Genomic DNA, 18,903 nt, shown 5'->3' with positions numbered 1-18,903 from the left:
CTGTTCATGTCACTGTCTCTTGCTTGGGTATTGAAAGAGCTTCCAAACTGGTATCTTTGTTTCCTTTTCCACCACACCCCACAATTTATTTAGCTATTCTCTACAAACCTGCAGAGTGATCCTTTTAAAAGGGCAATCAGATTATGCCACTTCAAAATCCTCCAATAGATCCTTTTCCCAGAGTAAAAGCCCAATATCTTGTAATGGCCTGCAAAGGCTTACAAGATCTGTCCTAATTTCTTACCACTCTCTTCTTCACTCATCTATAGCTGCCTCCTTGAATTCACCAAGTATGTGCCAACCTTATGGCCTTTGCATTTCCTGTAGCTCTGTATGTAACCCTCTACCCTGGATATCCTCTTTCTTCTTTGCTTGGGATCAAATGTCAACTTACCAGCAAGTCCTTTACTGGCTGTTGTATTTAGAATTGCAAACTTCCCTCTTCCACACTTCTTTCTCTGCTTTATTCCTCACAGCCTTTTATTATCCCATATAATTTATTTATTTGTCTATCACCAATAAAATGTAGGTGTTACAAAGTGTTACATGACACTTTGTTTCACTGCTGTGTTCCCAGCACCTATGTGCTTGGCAAAATGTAGGTGCACGATAAATATTAGTTAAATGAATGAATGAGCTATGGGTTCCCAAACTCGGTTTTGGACCATTTGCAACTAGCCATTCTCAGAAATCTACTGAAATCAAAAACTATCTTTACTTCTTAACCTATCACTGCTCTTGGACTTACAGTAATTCCACAATATACAAAGCAAGAGAGTCTTCTCCACATTCCAAACCTTTTATCCTTTTTCTCAGGATTCTTAAGTGCCCTCAAAAAGCTCTAGAAGATGGGTTTTCTCTTTCAGGCATAAAATTTCCTTAGGCATCTGGCCCATGTCCTGAACTTCTGGCCTAAAATATGTGCGGCTATAGGCAGGCAGTATAGACCCTTAACCTCAGACGATCTTCATGAGGTACAACCAGACATTGTAAACACAAGTAGTATTTGCACTTTGGATTTTTGGTTATCTGACCACACTTCACCTACCTAGTCCTTCCGCGGCTGCATTCAGGAAGATGTGCCCTTTCTGTGTGTGTTAGGACTAGAAATGAAGGGCACGGGAAGGATGGAATGTCAGAGATTGTAGCCAGGTCCCTTATTTCAGACACGGGAAAATCAAAGCTTAGAGAAAGTAGGCCAAGTAAACTTAGGCCATATACAAATTTAAAAATTTTAAATTAAAAAAAAAAAATCTAAACAAAGGCACAAGACACATAGTAGTAGAAATGCCACAGGAGGCCAGGTCGCTTGCCTCCCACCATTCAGCCTTCCACTTGGCATTTTAATGTTCAACCACTCGCAGGCTGTTAAAGGAGAGGCACAGGCGGCGGCCGTCGCTCCTCCCCAGAGGTGAAAGAAAGCGGCCCGCTGTCTGGGCCTCAACTGCCGCCCAGACCAGGCCCCGCAGCGGCCACCCAGACCCAGGTCTGCAGCGGCCACCCAGACCCAGGTCCGCAGCGCCTACGCTCTCGCGAGACCAGCGGACACGGCGAGCGGGCGCGGAGCCTCCGGAAGTGGGCGAGAAAAGCCATCTGCTGCCCCTTGGGGCCCGTACGCTCGAGGCCCGGTGGGGTCGAGGGTCTCCGCGGGGACCAGCTCGAGGCGGAGTCACGGAGAAGCCTTCTGCCACTCCCACAGAGGCCTGGGCTCGGTCCCGCTTCCGCCGCCCCTCCCTTTGCCCTTCACGGCGCCCGGCCCTCCTTGTTTGGGGCTTTTTGCTGCGCCTCTGCAGCCTGCCTGTCCCTTTTTAGCTTTCCTTCCTGTTCCTCCCCTACTCTAACGCCAGGGTCGCGGGTCTTGCAGCATCCCAGGAGCCGCACGTATAACTTGTTCAGTGTAAGTGTGATGAATGCCTCTGGTCTCTGGGGGAAATGCCTTCTTTCTATCTATAGCGCTATCTATACATCCTATGTCTACGACAGCTATTCCAGGGGTAACAACTGCTTCCCTCTGTTCCCTACTCCCATTGGTGGCTTCCGCCCCGAATTTGGGAATGGGACATCTCCCACCTGTTATCTTGGAACAGACTAGTCTCTTGTAAGCAGAAGTGCCATTTGGAGTCTTCAAAGCCAGTTGGCTTGGGATTGGGAATTTTACCCCCTCCACCCCCACCCCGCCCCGCCTCCACCCAACTTCATGCTTTCCAAAACATATTGCTTTTCTCTGAGACTGCTTTAGCATTTTTGTTTTTTGTTTTAAGAAAATCTGTAATACAATATTTTTGCTCCGGTAATATTGTACTTGAAGTGTAGAACCAACTATCAATTTGCCTTCTCTGGCCTTATTTATAAGTTTCATTGTTTTTGTTTGCTAGGGTTAAAGCACATTTACAAAATGTAAGTGCGATTGTCAGCCTTAGAGAATTTAAGATAATAGTTATTTTCTTTATCTTATTTTTTTGTTTGTGTCATAGGAGTTACTCATTGGATTTCGCAGTTCTTTTAATTCTGAAAGACTTCAAATCTTCTAGAAGCCAAAATGGGTCACGGTAAACAGATTAGAATTTTACTTCTGAACGAAATGGAAAAGCTTGAAAAGACCCTCTTTAGACTTGAACAAGGTCAGTAGCCAGTTGTTTGATTAGCCGTCTTTAAAATTTAATTCATTGTCATACTTGGTTTGTGCAGACTATTGTGTTCTAAAAATATCACTAATGAAAATTGATTTTATTTGAAAGTATTTTATATCAGGTTAGAATGGAGATAAAATAGTCCACTTTTCTTTGCATGTTAAATTCCACTTAAGACAAGTTGCATATATGATCGAAAGATTGACCATATTATTTCTATTAGCATTTATTATGAAAACTTGGTAAATTACTTCATATGTAATTTTAGGCATATCTAGAGTTATACTTATTTATAGCCCTTACTCTTTTCCTTTACTGGAATTTTGAATTAGTAAATTAGAGCACAACAAAAAGTAAACTATTTATGTTTATCAAAAACCTCTCAAATGTGGAGGTGATAAACCAAAAATTTTTTTTGCCAAATAAAAAGTGAATTAACTGATCAGATATGTTGAAATATATTTGAGCTGTGGTTCAAAGATCAAATTCTATTTTTATAAGACAAATAGATGCAGTTTTCTCTTAGACTTTTTAATTTTCCAACATCAAAAAATATTTCACATTCATGTTAATATGATTCATGAAGGAGAAGTTTTATGTATGAAATATAAAATGCCATCCCTTTTATTAGTATACTAAGTGGAGGTTGGTAGTAGTAAACATTTTGAAGGAAACTCTTACCCCTGCCCCAACCCCAATATCTCTAATTAAATCTTTGAAAAAATTTCAGCCATCAAATGTGTTACCTTCGTGGCAAATCTTCATCTGCTTCCAGCTCTAGCATTTAAGATCACTGAGTACTTACTCCATTTTTGGCTTTCCTAACTCCGCATTTTTCTGATTTTTGTCCTATGTTCTTGACTATTCCTCTCAACTTGGTGGTGTCTCTTGCTGTGCTCTCTTCCTTCCACATTTCAATAAATTGTGAGTGTCTGCTAGGAATCCTTTTTTATTTTTATGTTCTGCCCTCAAAGAATTATACATTCTTAGGGCTTCAGCTGTTGCCTCCATACTGATGATTTTTGTTGGGAAGAAGGGCCTTTAGCTCTGCTGGCTTCTTGGAAGCTGGCACTTCTATTGTTAAGAATAGGGAATTAGAATTTTCCTGGCTCTACTGCTAACAAATTGTTTGACTTTGGGCAAGTCGCATTAATTCTAAACATTAGTTTCTTTATTTGTGAAATGTAGGTATTTCCGCTCTTCTACCTGACTGGGCTTTGAGGCTCAAAATTAATATATGGCTGTTAATCCCTAAATAGATAGAAGGCATTGATAGATCACTATACCTATCTATCCTTGCCCTGAATTCTTGGCTTCATCCCAGTATTATGCTATAGAATAGCCTTTTGGATATGCTTGAATCTAGCATGTCCACAACCATCTACTCCCCATTCTCAAACCTTTATTTCATAGCTTCCCTGTTTAGCAATGTCTCCATTTTCATGGCTTCCAAGGCTAAAAGCTTTGTACTCTTCTTTAATGATTTCTCCTCTTAACTGCAATCTCACGTTAAGCCCTAAAATTTCTTTCCAAAAATCTCTGCTTGTGTCCTTGTTCCTTCCATATGCCTGAATATGGATGCTAGAATAATCTTCTATGCCATCTCATCCCTTTTTATTAACTGGTGTCTGTAAAGTCCAGTTTAAACAGCTCTTCCTGTCTTCCACTCTGTAATGGAATCTACCTTCCCTGGCCAAGATTATATCTTTTTCTTTATTTTAATTTTTAAAAATTGTCAATTACAGTTGACATTCAATATTATATCAGTTTCAGGTATAAGCACAGTGGTTAGACATTTAAATAACTTAAAAAATGATCCCCCAAATAGATCTGGTACCTACCTGGCACCATGTATAATCATTACAATATTATTGACTGTATTTCCTATGTACTTTACATCCCCATGATTATTTTGTAACAACATTTTATCTCATGGTTATTAGTGTCCTTATTAGTGTCCTTCATCTTTACAGTTAGTTCCCTGTCAGTTCCCTCCCCAGGGGCTTTTCTCATGCTTGTCCTTACACCTTCACTCCTGTCTGTCATATTCCATATTCCTCTATCTGTGTCAGATCCTTTTACTATCAGATCCTTTTACTGTGTGTTGCCTGCCTCTAAACTTGCACCTAATATTCCACCTCCCCCATGAAGTCTTTCCTTAATTTCTTTGTTATCTGCTTCCTTTAATTTCCAATTACACAGTGGGCATAGAACAATTAAGTGCCGAACGATTTAGCGGTGTCTAAAAGCTTGTTAGTCTTATAGTGTCCAACTAGAGTTTAAGATCTAAGGATAGAGATAGTATTACAAACTTAGTGCACTGTACAATAGTTAATAAATCTTTGCTGATTGATTACTAAAATGACAGCTAAAGCTAGAAAAAAATTATAAATTCAGTGAAGCTATTTGAAGAGGGAATTATGAAGGGCTTATAAAATAAGAATGATGCTGTTTGTAACTCCAGTTATAAACCAGTAAATTCATCCAAATGATATAACTGGAAATATATCCTTTTTTTTGTACAGTAATGTGTTAATATTATTTTAGAAGGTAATTGTAATGTGAAAGATGAAAAGAAGGGACACTAGAAACAAGAAATCGCTGAAAAGGGTATTTTAAAAACATGCGCGGTTAGAGAGAAGGGTTTAACTGCATCAGAGTTGAAAAAGAAGAGACAGAGTATGAGACATTTTAAAATTCACATGAGTTAGGTGTGAAAAAAAAACTCTTGGCAATTTTTGGTTCTTTCATATTTAATTGGTCACCAAGCCCTTCTCCATTTTGCTTTCCTTTTCACTTTTCTCTAAGAAAGGATTCCTTCTCATTTTTAAGGCTAATATCTCTGTAGATTCTTGTAATTCAACAAGTACAAGACCAAATAATTATCTTTTCTAGCCAAATCATAGCCTTTCCCTGTATTTCCTATCTTATTTAGTGGCAGAATAATGAATAAAATCAGTATTCCCCACACCTGGAATTCTTCCATCTTTAAATTAGTTGGTCAAATTTCAGTTTTTACTTTTTTTTAAGAAAATATTTATAAAGATTCCTTGATTAGGAGCTCGAGTCTATGTAAATTGAGTGGCGGGAACAAGAAAGAAAGACAGTTTACAAAAATAGTTTAATCAGTCATCTTGCTAGTTGCCTACAGGAGGGATGCGGCTAATCCGAGTAAAGTATCCCAAGTGTTAGTATGAGGAATAGGATAGCCACACCATGTACTGCTGTAACCTGAACTAATTTTAGCACACTGTGTAATTAATCATGGAATCTGACATCCTCTAGGTATTCTCATGTTTCACTTGCTATATATAAGAATTTTAGTTTCAGGGATTTGAATTAGAGGTCTACAGAGTGGCTATGTACCCTTGAGAGTATGCACTGATCTATTGGGGTATAGAAAGAAATTAGGATTTATCTTTTCTTCTCCTCTCCTTCCCTCCCTTCCTCTCCCTATCTATATTTGTTTTTAAAAATTAATTAAATTTTGCCAATACATAAATTGACATTGATACTGACGGTTTTGTATGTCAGATGAGTTATAAACAAAAAGACATATTCTGAGGAAAGAGTGGACGTTGTAAGGATTAAAAGATGAGATTAAAGGTCACACCATCACTAGTTTGCTTGCAATATGTTGCTATGAATTACACTTTTACCTAAGCAAGGTTGAATAAAGATACAACTTATATTATCTTAAATAGTAACTATACAAAGCTTTGTATTATAAAGGCTATGTATTGTATAATTTATGGTAGAGTAACCATAAATAAATGCTTCTTTTACCTCAAGGTTGTCAAACTAAAAGATGAGTTAGAAAGTGTTTGAAATTGCTGTTTGAGATTTGTCCTTTTCAGAAATGACACGTAGTTTTCAATAGTATGATACTTAGAAAATATTTTCAGAAAAACTAAATACAATTTAACTCACAAGTAAACACGAGTGAGAAAGTTAACTGCTTTTTGATGGAAATTGATGCTAGAGAGAAGAGTTTAGCACATTTTTTTCTCATAAAGGTTTACATAGCAAATATTTTCAGCTTTGCAGGCCATGTACTTTCTGTTGCAGCTACTGTACCATGAAAGCAGCCTAGACAACATGTACATAAGTGACTGGATGTGGCTGTGTTCCAGTAATACTTTCCAGAAACAGGTAGTAGGCTGGATATAGTTTGCTGACGCTTGCTGTAGCAAGAGCATTTTGAATATTTATTTTTAGTAACACTTCCATCATATGATTTTACCTATATAAATGAATATCTGCCCACTTTTAAAAGTTGATGACAAAAATTTTTAATCTTTTTAAAATCTTCCAGATAAAGAGTTTCAGTTGGTTTTCATCTGTTTACTATATAAATATCAAACATCTCATAATTAGCATATAAAAACAATTGATGTATGTCAGAGATTTACTAGCACATTTCAACAAAAGTATTTACATAATTGGTGAATGGGATTGAAAAATTAATGTCATGGATTAGTAAACATAGCCACCAGGAACTTCTTCCATTAGGACTTGAGTATCTCCGTGTGGTATTTTTTTAAATCTGAGGCCATTAAACCACAGATCAAAAGAAACAGAACTTGGAGTCTAAATTATTTTATCACAAGTTGTTTAAAATTAATGAAATTTATTTAATCTCATTGCTTTCACTGACATATATCAATATCAGTAATTTTTGTGAAAGCTGAAAGATATTTCCATGCATTAATACATAAAATTAGTTATTTAAAATATTTATTTTATTTATATCTTACCCTTATTTTTGTGTTTTATAATTTACATAATCTATTAAATATCATACATGTATATTATATAAATAAATATTCCTATTTGGAGAATGCTTGTCATTTTTTTCTGAAGATGAACCACTAATTCAAATGCTGTTTTAGAGATTTTGGATGTTTTAACCTTTGTACTATAGATTCTCTGAATCCTTGTGTAATTATAAAAACAATATTTGTATAAACGGAACAAGGACAGATTGTTTAAATAGACCAGACAGCTAATCTCTGATATTTGTGCTTGTTCAAAATGATACCATTTCTTCTGTAATGAATTTAATCATTCTTACAGAGATGTAGATATTTATGATTCTCATGGTCACTAAGTAGTAAAACTTCCAGTTTTAATTCTTCAGAAAATTATTTCTCAATCTAGCTCTTCATAATTCTAGCTCTAATTTAAAAATAGTGTTTCCCCAATTATAAAATTGTAGAAATGTATAAAAAGGTTTTTTTCTATGCTTTTTGCTTCAAAACAAAATTGAATTTATACTATCTAAATAATTTTGAAAACTACTTATAGTGTTATGGTGTGTAAATGCCACCTCCCTGCTTACTGCGACGTTTCAGACATACTCTTTTCCAGAAAGGATTTCAAAAGATCTATGTAGATGCATAAAACGTAACAAAACAGAATATGAAAGTAACCATGTTATTAAATATCTTTTGATAATACGATTTATAATGGCTTTATAATAGTCCAGCTCACAGAATACCATAATTTATTTACTCATTGTCAATCATTATTTACTTTATTATAATAAGTGAAGGTGTGATAAGCATCCTTATATATAATCTATGTTTACATCACTGATTAATTCCTTAGAAAATATGTCTGTGTGAAGGTATTGGGTCAAAAAGATAAACCTTATTAGCACTCTTAATATGTATATGCCAAATTGCTTTATAGAAAAATGTGTGTATCTTACTATTTGGAAAATAAATTATTAGTGTCACTGTATAGTGTGAGAAGTAAAAGTGACTCTCAAGATTTTTGCAGAGTTACTTAATAAATCCATTTGGATTTTTTGTTTCTTGCTTGCTAAAACCATTTACTATGAATAAATTTATAGCCATACTTTAGTCCAATCTAGTAATGTGGTTAGCAGTATTTATCATTAGATTATAATTTTTTACATGAGTGCCTAGAACTTCCATATTGTGCTATGCAAAAAGAGCATTCATATTTCTCTAGACAGTTATAGGTGTATTTAATTGGATTAGAGTATTTTGGGAGAGTGCAGCATTCTCTTGATGGCTTTTACCGAAATCTTTTGTTCATAAAGAAAATCTTACCCAATGTTTAATATTGTGGTGTAGCATTTACCAGTTGTCAAATAGCGTTGTGAGAAATTACTTCTAAACAGCAATTTTAGACATGATTGAAACATATCTACATGTTCTCCTTTTCAAGAGGAGACCCAAGCTGATATTTTTTATGTATTAGTAAGTAGCAGTTAATACTAATGTCTGTGATTCATACCCCCACAGCAAGGTTTTCTGTAGCCTCCCTGCTTGCTGATTTGTAATATCTTCCTCTGACAGTGGAAATCTTGTCTCTCATCACCTTTGTTTTTGAAAGATATTTTCACCAGGTATAGAATTCTAGGCTAATAGTTTTAATCATTCAGTGCTTTTAAAGATGTTGCTCAAAAAAAAAAAACAAAAAAAAAAAACTGTTGCTCCACTGTCTTCTTGCTTGCATCATTTCTCATGGGAAATCTGTCATAATCCTTATCTTTGTTCCTCTGTACCTATGGTCTTTTTTTTCCCTCTGCCTACTCGTAAGATATTCTCTTTGTCACTGCTTTTGAGCAATTTGACTTGGATGGTCCTTGCTGTAATTTTCTTCATATTTCTTGTTTGAGGGATTTGTTAAAGGTCTGGATCTGTAAATTTATTTTTTTCATCAAATTGGGGGATTTTTTTTTTACCCATTATGTCTTCAAATAATTTATGTACCCCTTATCTCTCTTCTCCTTTGAGGACTCTAATTACCTATCTATTAGGCCACTTGAATTGTCCCACAGGTCACTGATACTCTCAATTTTTTTAGACTTGTTTTTCTCTTTTTGTTTTATTTTGCATAGTTTTTAGTCCTACGTCTTGAAAATCGTTAATCTTTTTTTCTGCCATTTACCAGTCCAGTAATTCCATCCTATGTATTTTTCCTCTCAGACATGTAGTTTTCATCTCTAAAAGTTTGAGTTGGATCTTTTTTGGTTTTTTTGTGTGTTTTTTATATTTCTCATGTTCTGACTTTTTTTGAACACATGGAATACAGTTGTAATAACAGATATGCTTTCTTATCTGCTAGTTCAACATCTGTGTCATTCCTGTGTCAGTTTTCATTGATTGATTATTCTCCTGGTTATGGGTTATGTTTTCCTGATTCTATATACGTATCCTAATTTGTGTTCGGATGCCAGACATTGTGAATTTTACCTCGTTGAGTGCTGGGTATTTTTGGATTTTTATAAATGTTCTTGGTCTTTGTTCTGGAATAAAATTGTTTCTTGGAAACACTTTAATCCTTTTGAGCTTTACTTTTATGATTTAAGCCAGTGTAGAACTATGCCCTGTCTAGGGTTCATTATTCCCAACTACTGAGGCAAGATCATTCTGAACTTTCTACCCAGTGCCTCATGAATTAAGAGCTTTTCCAGCCTACCTGGTGAGAACAAGCACTATTCCTGGTCTGTTATTTTTTTCAGACATGAACTGATCAGTATATTCTGCTGAATACTCAAGTGGAGACTCTCCACAGATCTCTGGAGCTCTCTGTCTCTCTGCAGCTTCCTCTGCCTCACTCACCACTCTTATCTGCAAATTCTAGCTGCGTTGGTCTCCACAAACTCTTAGCTTCATCTCTTCAGCATAGGAAGTGGTTGAGTTGTGCCTGGGTTCCTCTTCCCTATACCTCAACCTGGAAAATTTTTCGAGGTGGTAGGCAGGGGCAGTAGTAGTAGGCCTCACTGTGTTTATTTTCCATCTTTCAGGGATCACTGTCCTTTGTTGCCTAATGTCCAGGGTCTTGAAAACCATCATTTATGTATTTTGTCCGTTTTGTTGGTTTCTTTTAAATTTCAAGGAGGAGAGTAAATCCAATCCCTGTTATTCCATTTTTTTTCCAAAAGCAGGTCTCAGGTCCTTTACAACTTCTGTTTCTTCTCTGTAGACTGCCCTACCCCAGATCTCTGTTTGGTCAATTTCATCACTTCTTCTTTCTCTTTAGCAGTTTTTTATTAAATGCTGGGCATTGTGAATGTCCTGTTATATCTCTGGATTTTGTCATCTTGCTTTAAAGAAGTAATGAGTTTTATTTTAGAAACCACTTACATTATCTGTGGATCAGCTTAATCTTTTTGAGGCTGATTTTTAAGCTTTGATAAGATAGGTTTATAGCAGTTTTTACTCTAGAGCTACTTTACTACTTAAGGCGTTACTCTTTTGAACACAACAGTTGTTCAACAAGGTCTCTACTTTGGCTGCTTAAAAATTGTGGTGTCTCCTAGGCCTGAGTGAGCTCTGCGATTTGTTCAATTTATAGCTCATAGTAGTTGTTCTTGGCCCAGCTCATGGAGTTGAACCCTCCTCAAGTACAGCTTAATGCTGAGGCAGACTAAAGGTGACCCTAGGTAAACTTTCTGGAGCTCTTTCTTTGCATGATTCTCTTCTCTACCATACTCTTCCGCTCTGATAACCATCATTCTGCTTTCTGTATCTATGAGTTTATTTGTTTGTTTGTTGCTTTTTGTTTTATATCCCAAGTGAAATCATGCATTCTTGTCCTTTTCTGTCTGACTTATTTCACTTAGCATGAGACTCTCAAGAGTCATGCATTGTTGCAAATGGCATTATTTCATCTTTTTATGGCTGAGCATTATTCCAATACTGACTTAGTATTCCATTGTTATTCCCTATGTGCCACATTTTCTTTATCCAAAACATCTATTTTTTAATGTGATAATTTAAGTCCTACAGTGCGTTTATTAAAATGTGCTTTTTATCCAGGGTTTGAACTACAGTTCCGATTAGGCCCAACTTTACAAGGAAAAACAGTTACTGTGCATACAAATTACCCATATCCTGGAGAAACATTTAATCGAGAAAAATTCCGTTCCCTGGAATGGGAAAATCCATCAGAAAGAGAAGATGATTCTGATAAATACTGTAAACTTAATCTCCAACAAGCGGGATCATTTCAGTATTACTTCCTTCGAGGGTAAGTAAGGTGTTCTGTATGTAAAAAAAAAAAACAAAAAAAAAACAACAGTTAATTCTATAGTTTGAACTTACCTAACTTGTAAAAAGTTACTGTATGAACCATGGCAGTACAATTTTTATAGGACTTTCTTGAGATGCGAATAGAATATGGTTCTTCAGTTTCCAGGCAGTGAATGTAAGGCTGTTTGCAGATACAAAGTATTATAATTTTTTTTTAAGTAACAGCTTAAATACTCTAGTCTTTTATGCAACCTGATTAGAAGATACTATTTACTTGAGTGCCTTTGAGATTTTAGCATACTTATTTTTTCCTTAAAGCAACAATTTAGATATTATATATATTGTGTTATGTTATAATGTAAAGATTGGCAAAGAATAAAATATGGCTTTTCCACTAAGTTTTATTACACCTCTTTACATGGTTTTATGTGCTTAGAAATATTTTTTAAATGGAACAACTTACTTACAGTTAGAGATTCATACTATTAGATGAGGATTTTCCTATTATTAATTGAGAACTTTTGTTTTGTTTTGTTTTCCTTAGAAATGAGAAGAGTGGTGGGGGTTACATAGTTGTGGATCCTGTATTACGTGTTGGTACTGATAACCATGTGTTACCCTTAGACTGTGTTACTCTCCAGACATTTTTAGCTAAGTGTTTGGGACCCTTGGATGAATGGGAAAGCAGACTTAGGGTTGCAAAGGAATCAGGTAATGTCAGCTTTCTTTTCTTCTTTTAAAAAATAAATGTAATTATTGTCTGTGATACAGATTTCAAAGGCTTTGATTCTCCTTTTAATTTTGTTTTTCTATGTCTTAGCATATTTAATAGAAATAGATAGAACCATTTGAAATTTCTGATACTTGAGCTTTTTTAACCTATAAAAATAACAAATTATATAGTTCAACTTAGATTAAGGAACTGTGGTAAAATGAGATTATCATTGTTTCTAAGACTTCACTTCAACATGAAAATTAGTAGTAAACTATTAAAATATGTTGGAAAATGTATTATCATTATATATAATTTTAATTCAACACTGATTAACTATCTTCCATGTGGAAGCCATGTATGGAAGGCTGCCATACATACCAAGTGCAAAATGAAACTTAAATTGTATTTTACTCTTCAGTAAAGGGTAAATTAATATTCTACATTCAAGCTGAATATAGTGTGAAGAAAGAAATGAGAAGTTCACTGACATAACTAAAACAGAATACAAGTACCGAGGAACATTAAAAGTAGGAGAAAGACATACTGATATTCTTGCCTAAGATATATTTTCTTTGTAAACTTTAACCCCTGATAGTAACTAGGCACTGTGTGATTTCTTCAAATACATTATGTCATGATCTCTGTCTTGTACATGAGGACACTGATATCCTGAGAGATTTAAATAGACTTACTTGAAGTCAGTTGTGGTACAGTTTGGATTTGAACCCAAGTCTTTGACTCCTTTTCTAGTAGCATAGTTGCCTTGCCGTTTAGAATTACTTAAGGACGTTATACTTTGCTTAGTGTTAGGTGGGTTTTTGTTTTTTACAGTGGTGTTTATTTTCTTGTATTGCAGGTTACAACATGATTCACTTTACCCCATTGCAGACTCTTGGCCAGTCTAGGTCATGCTACTCTCTTGCTGATCAGTTAGAATTAAATCCTGACTTTTCCAGACCTAATAAAAAGTGTACCTGGGATGATGTTGGACAGCTAGTGGAAAAATTGAAAAAGGAATGGAATATTCTTTGTATCACCGATGTTGTCTACAATCATACCGGTATGAGCTTTGCTAATTGCTATTAATTTTAATGAAAATATTGTATGCTAATTATCTCATTCCTTGCAGTTTTATATAGCATAGGTTTTGAAAACACAAATGATGCTTAGGTGTCCTTTCATTTTAAAATCACTTTATATAATACCTTTTTTTTTCTTTCAAAGAAAACATTGTTAGTTGAAGATATAATCACTATATAAGTATTTCATGTACCGATTATAAAAACAGGAAAGTGATCATAGAAGGGACATAGTGATCACATATTTCAACTTACAGTATTAATACTTTTCACACCAACTAATGAATCCTATGTAACAGCGGCTCGGTACTGTAGCATATGTTTGAAAAAACAATAACTTATTTAAAGAGAATTATTGAAAAACTCATGGAAGTTAAATGTGAAAATTATATCTTTTATGTGTTAAAAGAGCTTATTAAAGTTAACCCGTTTGGGATCCCAAGATGCCTTACCAATATAGAATTCTATAAAATAAGTCAGAACTTCCCAGTTGGTGATTCCCTCACCTGTCAGAGTAGCCGGGCCTGCAGGAACCTCTGGCTGTGATCAGCTTTCAGTTTAACCCAGTGTACCTTGCAAATATCATCTTCTACATGTACTATAATGTAGAAAAGTCTGGAAACACTGATTTACAAATGTAGACAACAGGAATTCTGAGTGGTACAAACATTTAACAAAAAATCTCTGGTGTACCATAAAGTCATTTTCCAAGTAACCACAGGAACTGCGAAGATATTTAAAAGCTCAAAGATTTGGTTCATCAATATAGATAATAATCAAAGTTTGGCAAAACAAAAATGATTACATTCTAAAATTTGATGTTTCTGCATGCACCTAAGCATCAAAGTCCACAATGAAAACTTCTTAATATCCAAGAACTCAGTATTCTTCACTTGAAAAGGTGACATTATTGAAATTACTTTGACATCTATGATATTATTCACATCAAACCACATAATGGCATTGTATGAGTTAGCATATGGCTTAGACATCTATAACAAAGAGACAGAAAAATATAGTAATTTAAGATTGAAGTTATATTTATTTCTTATAAAAGATTAGGTAGGCATTCCAAGGCTGGTATGGTAGCTCAGTGGTGATAGGGAACTTGGTTCTTTCTCGCACGTTGCTCTGTTGTCTCCAGCACTTTACTTCCAACTCTTAATCAAATAGGCCATTTCAGTTCCCAATATCACCTTCTATCCAGTGGAAATGAGGAAAGAGAAGTCATGCCTTTTAAGGACATGATCTGGTATATGTATCACTTCTATTTACATTGCATCAGGTCAGATTTTGTCTCATCACATCTAACTATAAAGGAGGCTTAAAATGTAGTCTTTTGTTTGTCAGCTGTGTTTACAGCTGAACTTTGAGAGTTCTGTTACTAAAGGAACAAAGGGAGAATAAAATTTGGAGTCAGTAGCAATCTCTGTCAGAAACTGTTTCTGAAGTATTTGAGAGATTCTGTGCAACATAAAAAAAGTGAATTTTGCTTCAGCCTTACTTATAAAGTGTTGCATATCATCTTTTCTGAGAAACAGGTTTTCATTGCATAGTTACTGTTCAGGAGGAGTGGTACTCATGGTGCTTGGGCAGACGTGCCTGGACCTCTGCTGGAGCCTGGGCCAGTATGTGAGATGTGGGTATGAAGAAGGCCATGTTCAAAGGAAGAGAAGTAGTAAGATGTAGCAAACCTCCCTCACAGGTTTAGGGGAGATGAGAGGGAGAAGACAAGGGGCAAAAGGGAAGGGAGAGTAAAAAAAAATAACTAAGATAACAAAACCTTTTGTAAATCAAGGAACGACTAATCAGTAATGGCAAATGTTGTAGAGGTTGAAATGGATGAAGATGAGAAAGTAACATGGTTACTTTCTTGATTAGGAGGCTTGGAGTAACTGCAGCAGAGTGCTTGACATAGCAGGTTGCAGTGGAAAAGGAATGAGGGTATGGGAAGAAAGTAGAAGCAGCAGATACAGGTTGGATTTTCAAGATTTTGTTCTTGATATTTGTTTGTATTCTTAGCTTTGAGGAAATTCAAGTGTATTTAAAGATCCAAAGGAAGAAACCTCAGCCCTACCCTCCCCCACGCCCACACTCACCAAAAAAAAAAAAAAAAAAAGCAAGAAGAAATGATTATGGAGGAAAAAAGGTGTAAATGACATTTTGAGTTCTTAAGATAAGAGATAGAACCTAGAGCTTAGATGGAACCACAGAAGGGCCCTTTCGCTCAGGAGACTGAAAGCAGGGGAAAGTAAATTGAGAGGGGACTATTCTCCTGCCCTAGAATCTAACAGCCTGACACTGAACAGCCTAAACCAGAGTTGAAGATACAGGCAACTTTCTGCTTTAACAAAAGGCCAGAGGACTTGAAGTCGGGGCACAGCCCAGTCTGCCTTATGGAAGGAGATGTTTTTCAGGCTTAGAAGGAGCATTCCAAAATATACTTGACTCAGGGACCATCGAAGCAGACTGAGGACACACCCTTCTTAACTCTGGCCACAATAGTAAACATGTTATTACGGTGGTATTAATAAATCAGTGTTATATCCTATCTGCCATCAATTAAAAATTCCTACGACAGAAAAGAAAAATGTATGTTAAAATGGATGACAGAATACCACAATTAAAACTCTTTCACATGACAGTATCATAAAATATTGATGGGTAATATATAAGAAAATGAGTGGTAGATGTTGACATTTTATTTCACCTTTAAACTAAAGATAGATACTAACTTCAATTTATTACAAGATCATCCTTTATGTTTTTTTTAAGCTGCTAATAGTAAATGGATCCAGAAACATCCAGAAAGTGCATATAACCTTGTGAATTCTCCACACTTGAAACCTGCCTGGGTCTTAGACAGAGCACTTTGGCATTTATCCTGTGATGTTGCAGAAGGGAAATACAAAGAAAAAGGAGTGCCTGCTTTGATTGAAAATGACCATCAGATGAATGTCAGTATGTACAGAGGAGTACCACACTAAACAATAACAAAATTGCTAAATTATGAATTAAATATATGGTTAAAAATTATTTAGAATCTTTCTTTTAATATGCTAAATAGTATTCAGTAAAAAGATTTTAAATATACATATATGTTATATTAACTATTGAAATTTTTCAGTGCATTCGAAAAATAGTTTGGGAGGATATTTTTCCAAAGATTCAACTCTGGGAATTTTTCCAAGTAGACGTTTCCAAAGCAGTTGAACAATTTAGAGGACTTCTTACACAAGGTAAAAGATATACACTAGAATATTCTTATCCATTTTAAGAAATTTAATATTACTCTTAAAGAGATAACTTCTTTTCTCTTGGTTAACACATTATTAAATTTTTTATTACTTGATATTTGTGTTGTTTTTGATACTATAAAACTCTGATTCTGGAATCTGATAGTCAGCAGAAACATCTGCAGGGTCCGCCATAATAATACATAATGTAGTTATTTCCCTTGGGGACTCTTTCTTCCTATTGGTTCCTTAGCACAATGCTCAGAATACCGTAGAGCTCAATATATATTTGTTAAATGTATGTGTGGGAGGTAAGTAGAGCAAATTGTTTCAACTGCAGAAAACTCAAAACAGGCTTTGAAACTGAGAGATGTAATAGTCTTCTGTTGGCTAATGTAAGAATCTTAACTGAGGTCGAGGAGCCTCCAGTTGATGGTGCCACCATTAAGACCACCTAAAACTGGTGAGACTGACCCAGAGATTAGGCAGTAACAAAAGATAAACAGATCACCAGTTAAGGACATAACTAACCTTAAGAAGTTGATCGTTGTGTTCCTCACAAAGCAAGATAGGAAAAACCATGCTAAAAGAGGAATTAGGGTTTTTAGCAGGCAAATTAAAAGGGAAAGATTGTGAAGAATGTATCTGCAGTTAGTGTATAACAATCTAATAGCAAGGATCTTTGCTGGCTTTGAAATACTTATCTTCCTCATCCAGAGTAGGACCCAGAAATACAGCCTTTAAAGTCAATGCATATGACTTGAGGTCCAGGAAGTTCAGGGTCAGATTCACACTTCAGCTTACATGAATGTTTGATAACTTTCCTTTATGTTTCATTTTACTAAAGGGCTTCTATCTTCCCTTCCCTCTAATATTTATAAGCTATATTCTTTATGTGCAATAATGTATGCTCACAGTAAAGAAAAAAAGGCCTATGCAAAAACATAATAAATAAATAGACCGTGTGACTTCCTCTCTCCCAAAACCCATTCTTAGAGGAAACTACAAATTAATAGTTTCTTGTTTCTCTTCAGACTCTTTTTGAAAGAAGTTCAAATTTCGTATACATTTTTACATAATTCTGTATATATAAATTATATATATAAGTTTTATGTTTATATCTATCTTATACACAAATAAGATTACAGCATATAGGTTGTTTAACAACTTGTTCTTTAGTTGTAAATATGATTTTATTACAGCTGTTTCTTTTAATCTCTAGATAGCAATACAGTTTTAAAGTACTTGAATTTTTTTAGCCTTTTTGATGGATTATTTCCATTTTTTCATGGTTTGTTCATTCAGTCAATACATGTTTGTTGAACTACCCACTATGTGCTAAATACTCTTCTAGACATGGGTATTCAGTGGTGAATATATCAAGCCCCTGCCCTAGTGGAAGTTATATTCTTATAAGCAGTACTACAGAAAGTATATTCTTGTACATGTTATTTTTACTTGCTTATGTGAGTCAGTCTGCAGAATAAATTGTTGTATATAGGATTACTAGGTCAAAAGGTATACAGATTTAATGACAGATTTACATATTGTCAAATTGCTTTTTAACATAAATCTATCAGTTTACATTATCACTAACTATATCCTCACCAATATTAGATACCATTAATCTTTCTAATCTTTGTCAATTAGGCAAAATATTCCTCATTTTAATTTACATTTCGTCACATATTAGTGAAATATCTATTCACATGTTAGCTGTTGATAGTTCTTTTATTAATGGCCTATTAATGTTATTTCTCTATTTTTCTATTGGGTTGTGTTTTTTTGATAATTGACTTATTATTATTGGTGATTCCTTATTATACTGGCCTCAAATATATCTTCCTAGTGTGCTATGGATCTTTTAACTCTTGTTCATGGTGGTATTTTTTTTCAATGTCGTCAAATTTTTCAGTTTTTTATGGCTTTTGATTTTACATCATGCTCAGAAAAGACCTTTCATCAACACTTTTTTAAAGTAATTTTTATTTTCAATTATAGTCGGCATACAATATTATATTAGTTTCATGTGTATAACATAGTGATTAGACATCTGTATATCTCACAAAGTGATCATCCCAATAAATCTAGTACCCAACTGACACCGTACATAGTTATTATAATATTATTGACTGTTTTCCCTATGCTATCTATCCCTTATACCTCCGTAACTATTTTGTAACTACCTGTTTGTACTTCTTAATTCCTTCTGCCTGTTTCACTTATCCCCCA

The 18,903-nt window shown here is 34.9% G+C and overlaps 1 protein-coding gene across 1 annotated transcript in view; it reads left to right on the top strand.

Moving 5' to 3' along the window:
* The first annotated feature begins 1,551 nt into the window (after window positions 1–1,551).
* AGL (amylo-alpha-1, 6-glucosidase, 4-alpha-glucanotransferase) overlaps window positions 1,552–18,903 on the top strand; it is a 63,567-nt gene continuing 46,215 nt past the window's right edge. Inside the window, exons 1-7 of the mRNA XM_023535083.1 lie at window positions 1,552–1,897; window positions 2,475–2,621; window positions 11,429–11,639; window positions 12,186–12,352; window positions 13,213–13,416; window positions 16,211–16,392; window positions 16,563–16,674. Of these exons, the coding sequence (XP_023390851.1) occupies window positions 2,540–2,621; window positions 11,429–11,639; window positions 12,186–12,352; window positions 13,213–13,416; window positions 16,211–16,392; window positions 16,563–16,674 (958 nt within the window). The 5' untranslated portion in view covers window positions 1,552–1,897; window positions 2,475–2,539. The remainder of the gene's footprint in view (window positions 1,898–2,474; window positions 2,622–11,428; window positions 11,640–12,185; window positions 12,353–13,212; window positions 13,417–16,210; window positions 16,393–16,562; window positions 16,675–18,903) is intronic.

Source organism: Pteropus vampyrus, unplaced genomic scaffold (assembly GCF_000151845.1).
Source record: "Pteropus vampyrus isolate Shadow unplaced genomic scaffold, Pvam_2.0 Scaffold6, whole genome shotgun sequence".
Taxonomy (NCBI): domain Eukaryota; kingdom Metazoa; phylum Chordata; class Mammalia; order Chiroptera; family Pteropodidae; genus Pteropus; species Pteropus vampyrus.
This window is presented reverse-complemented; position numbering and strand designations above follow the sequence as displayed.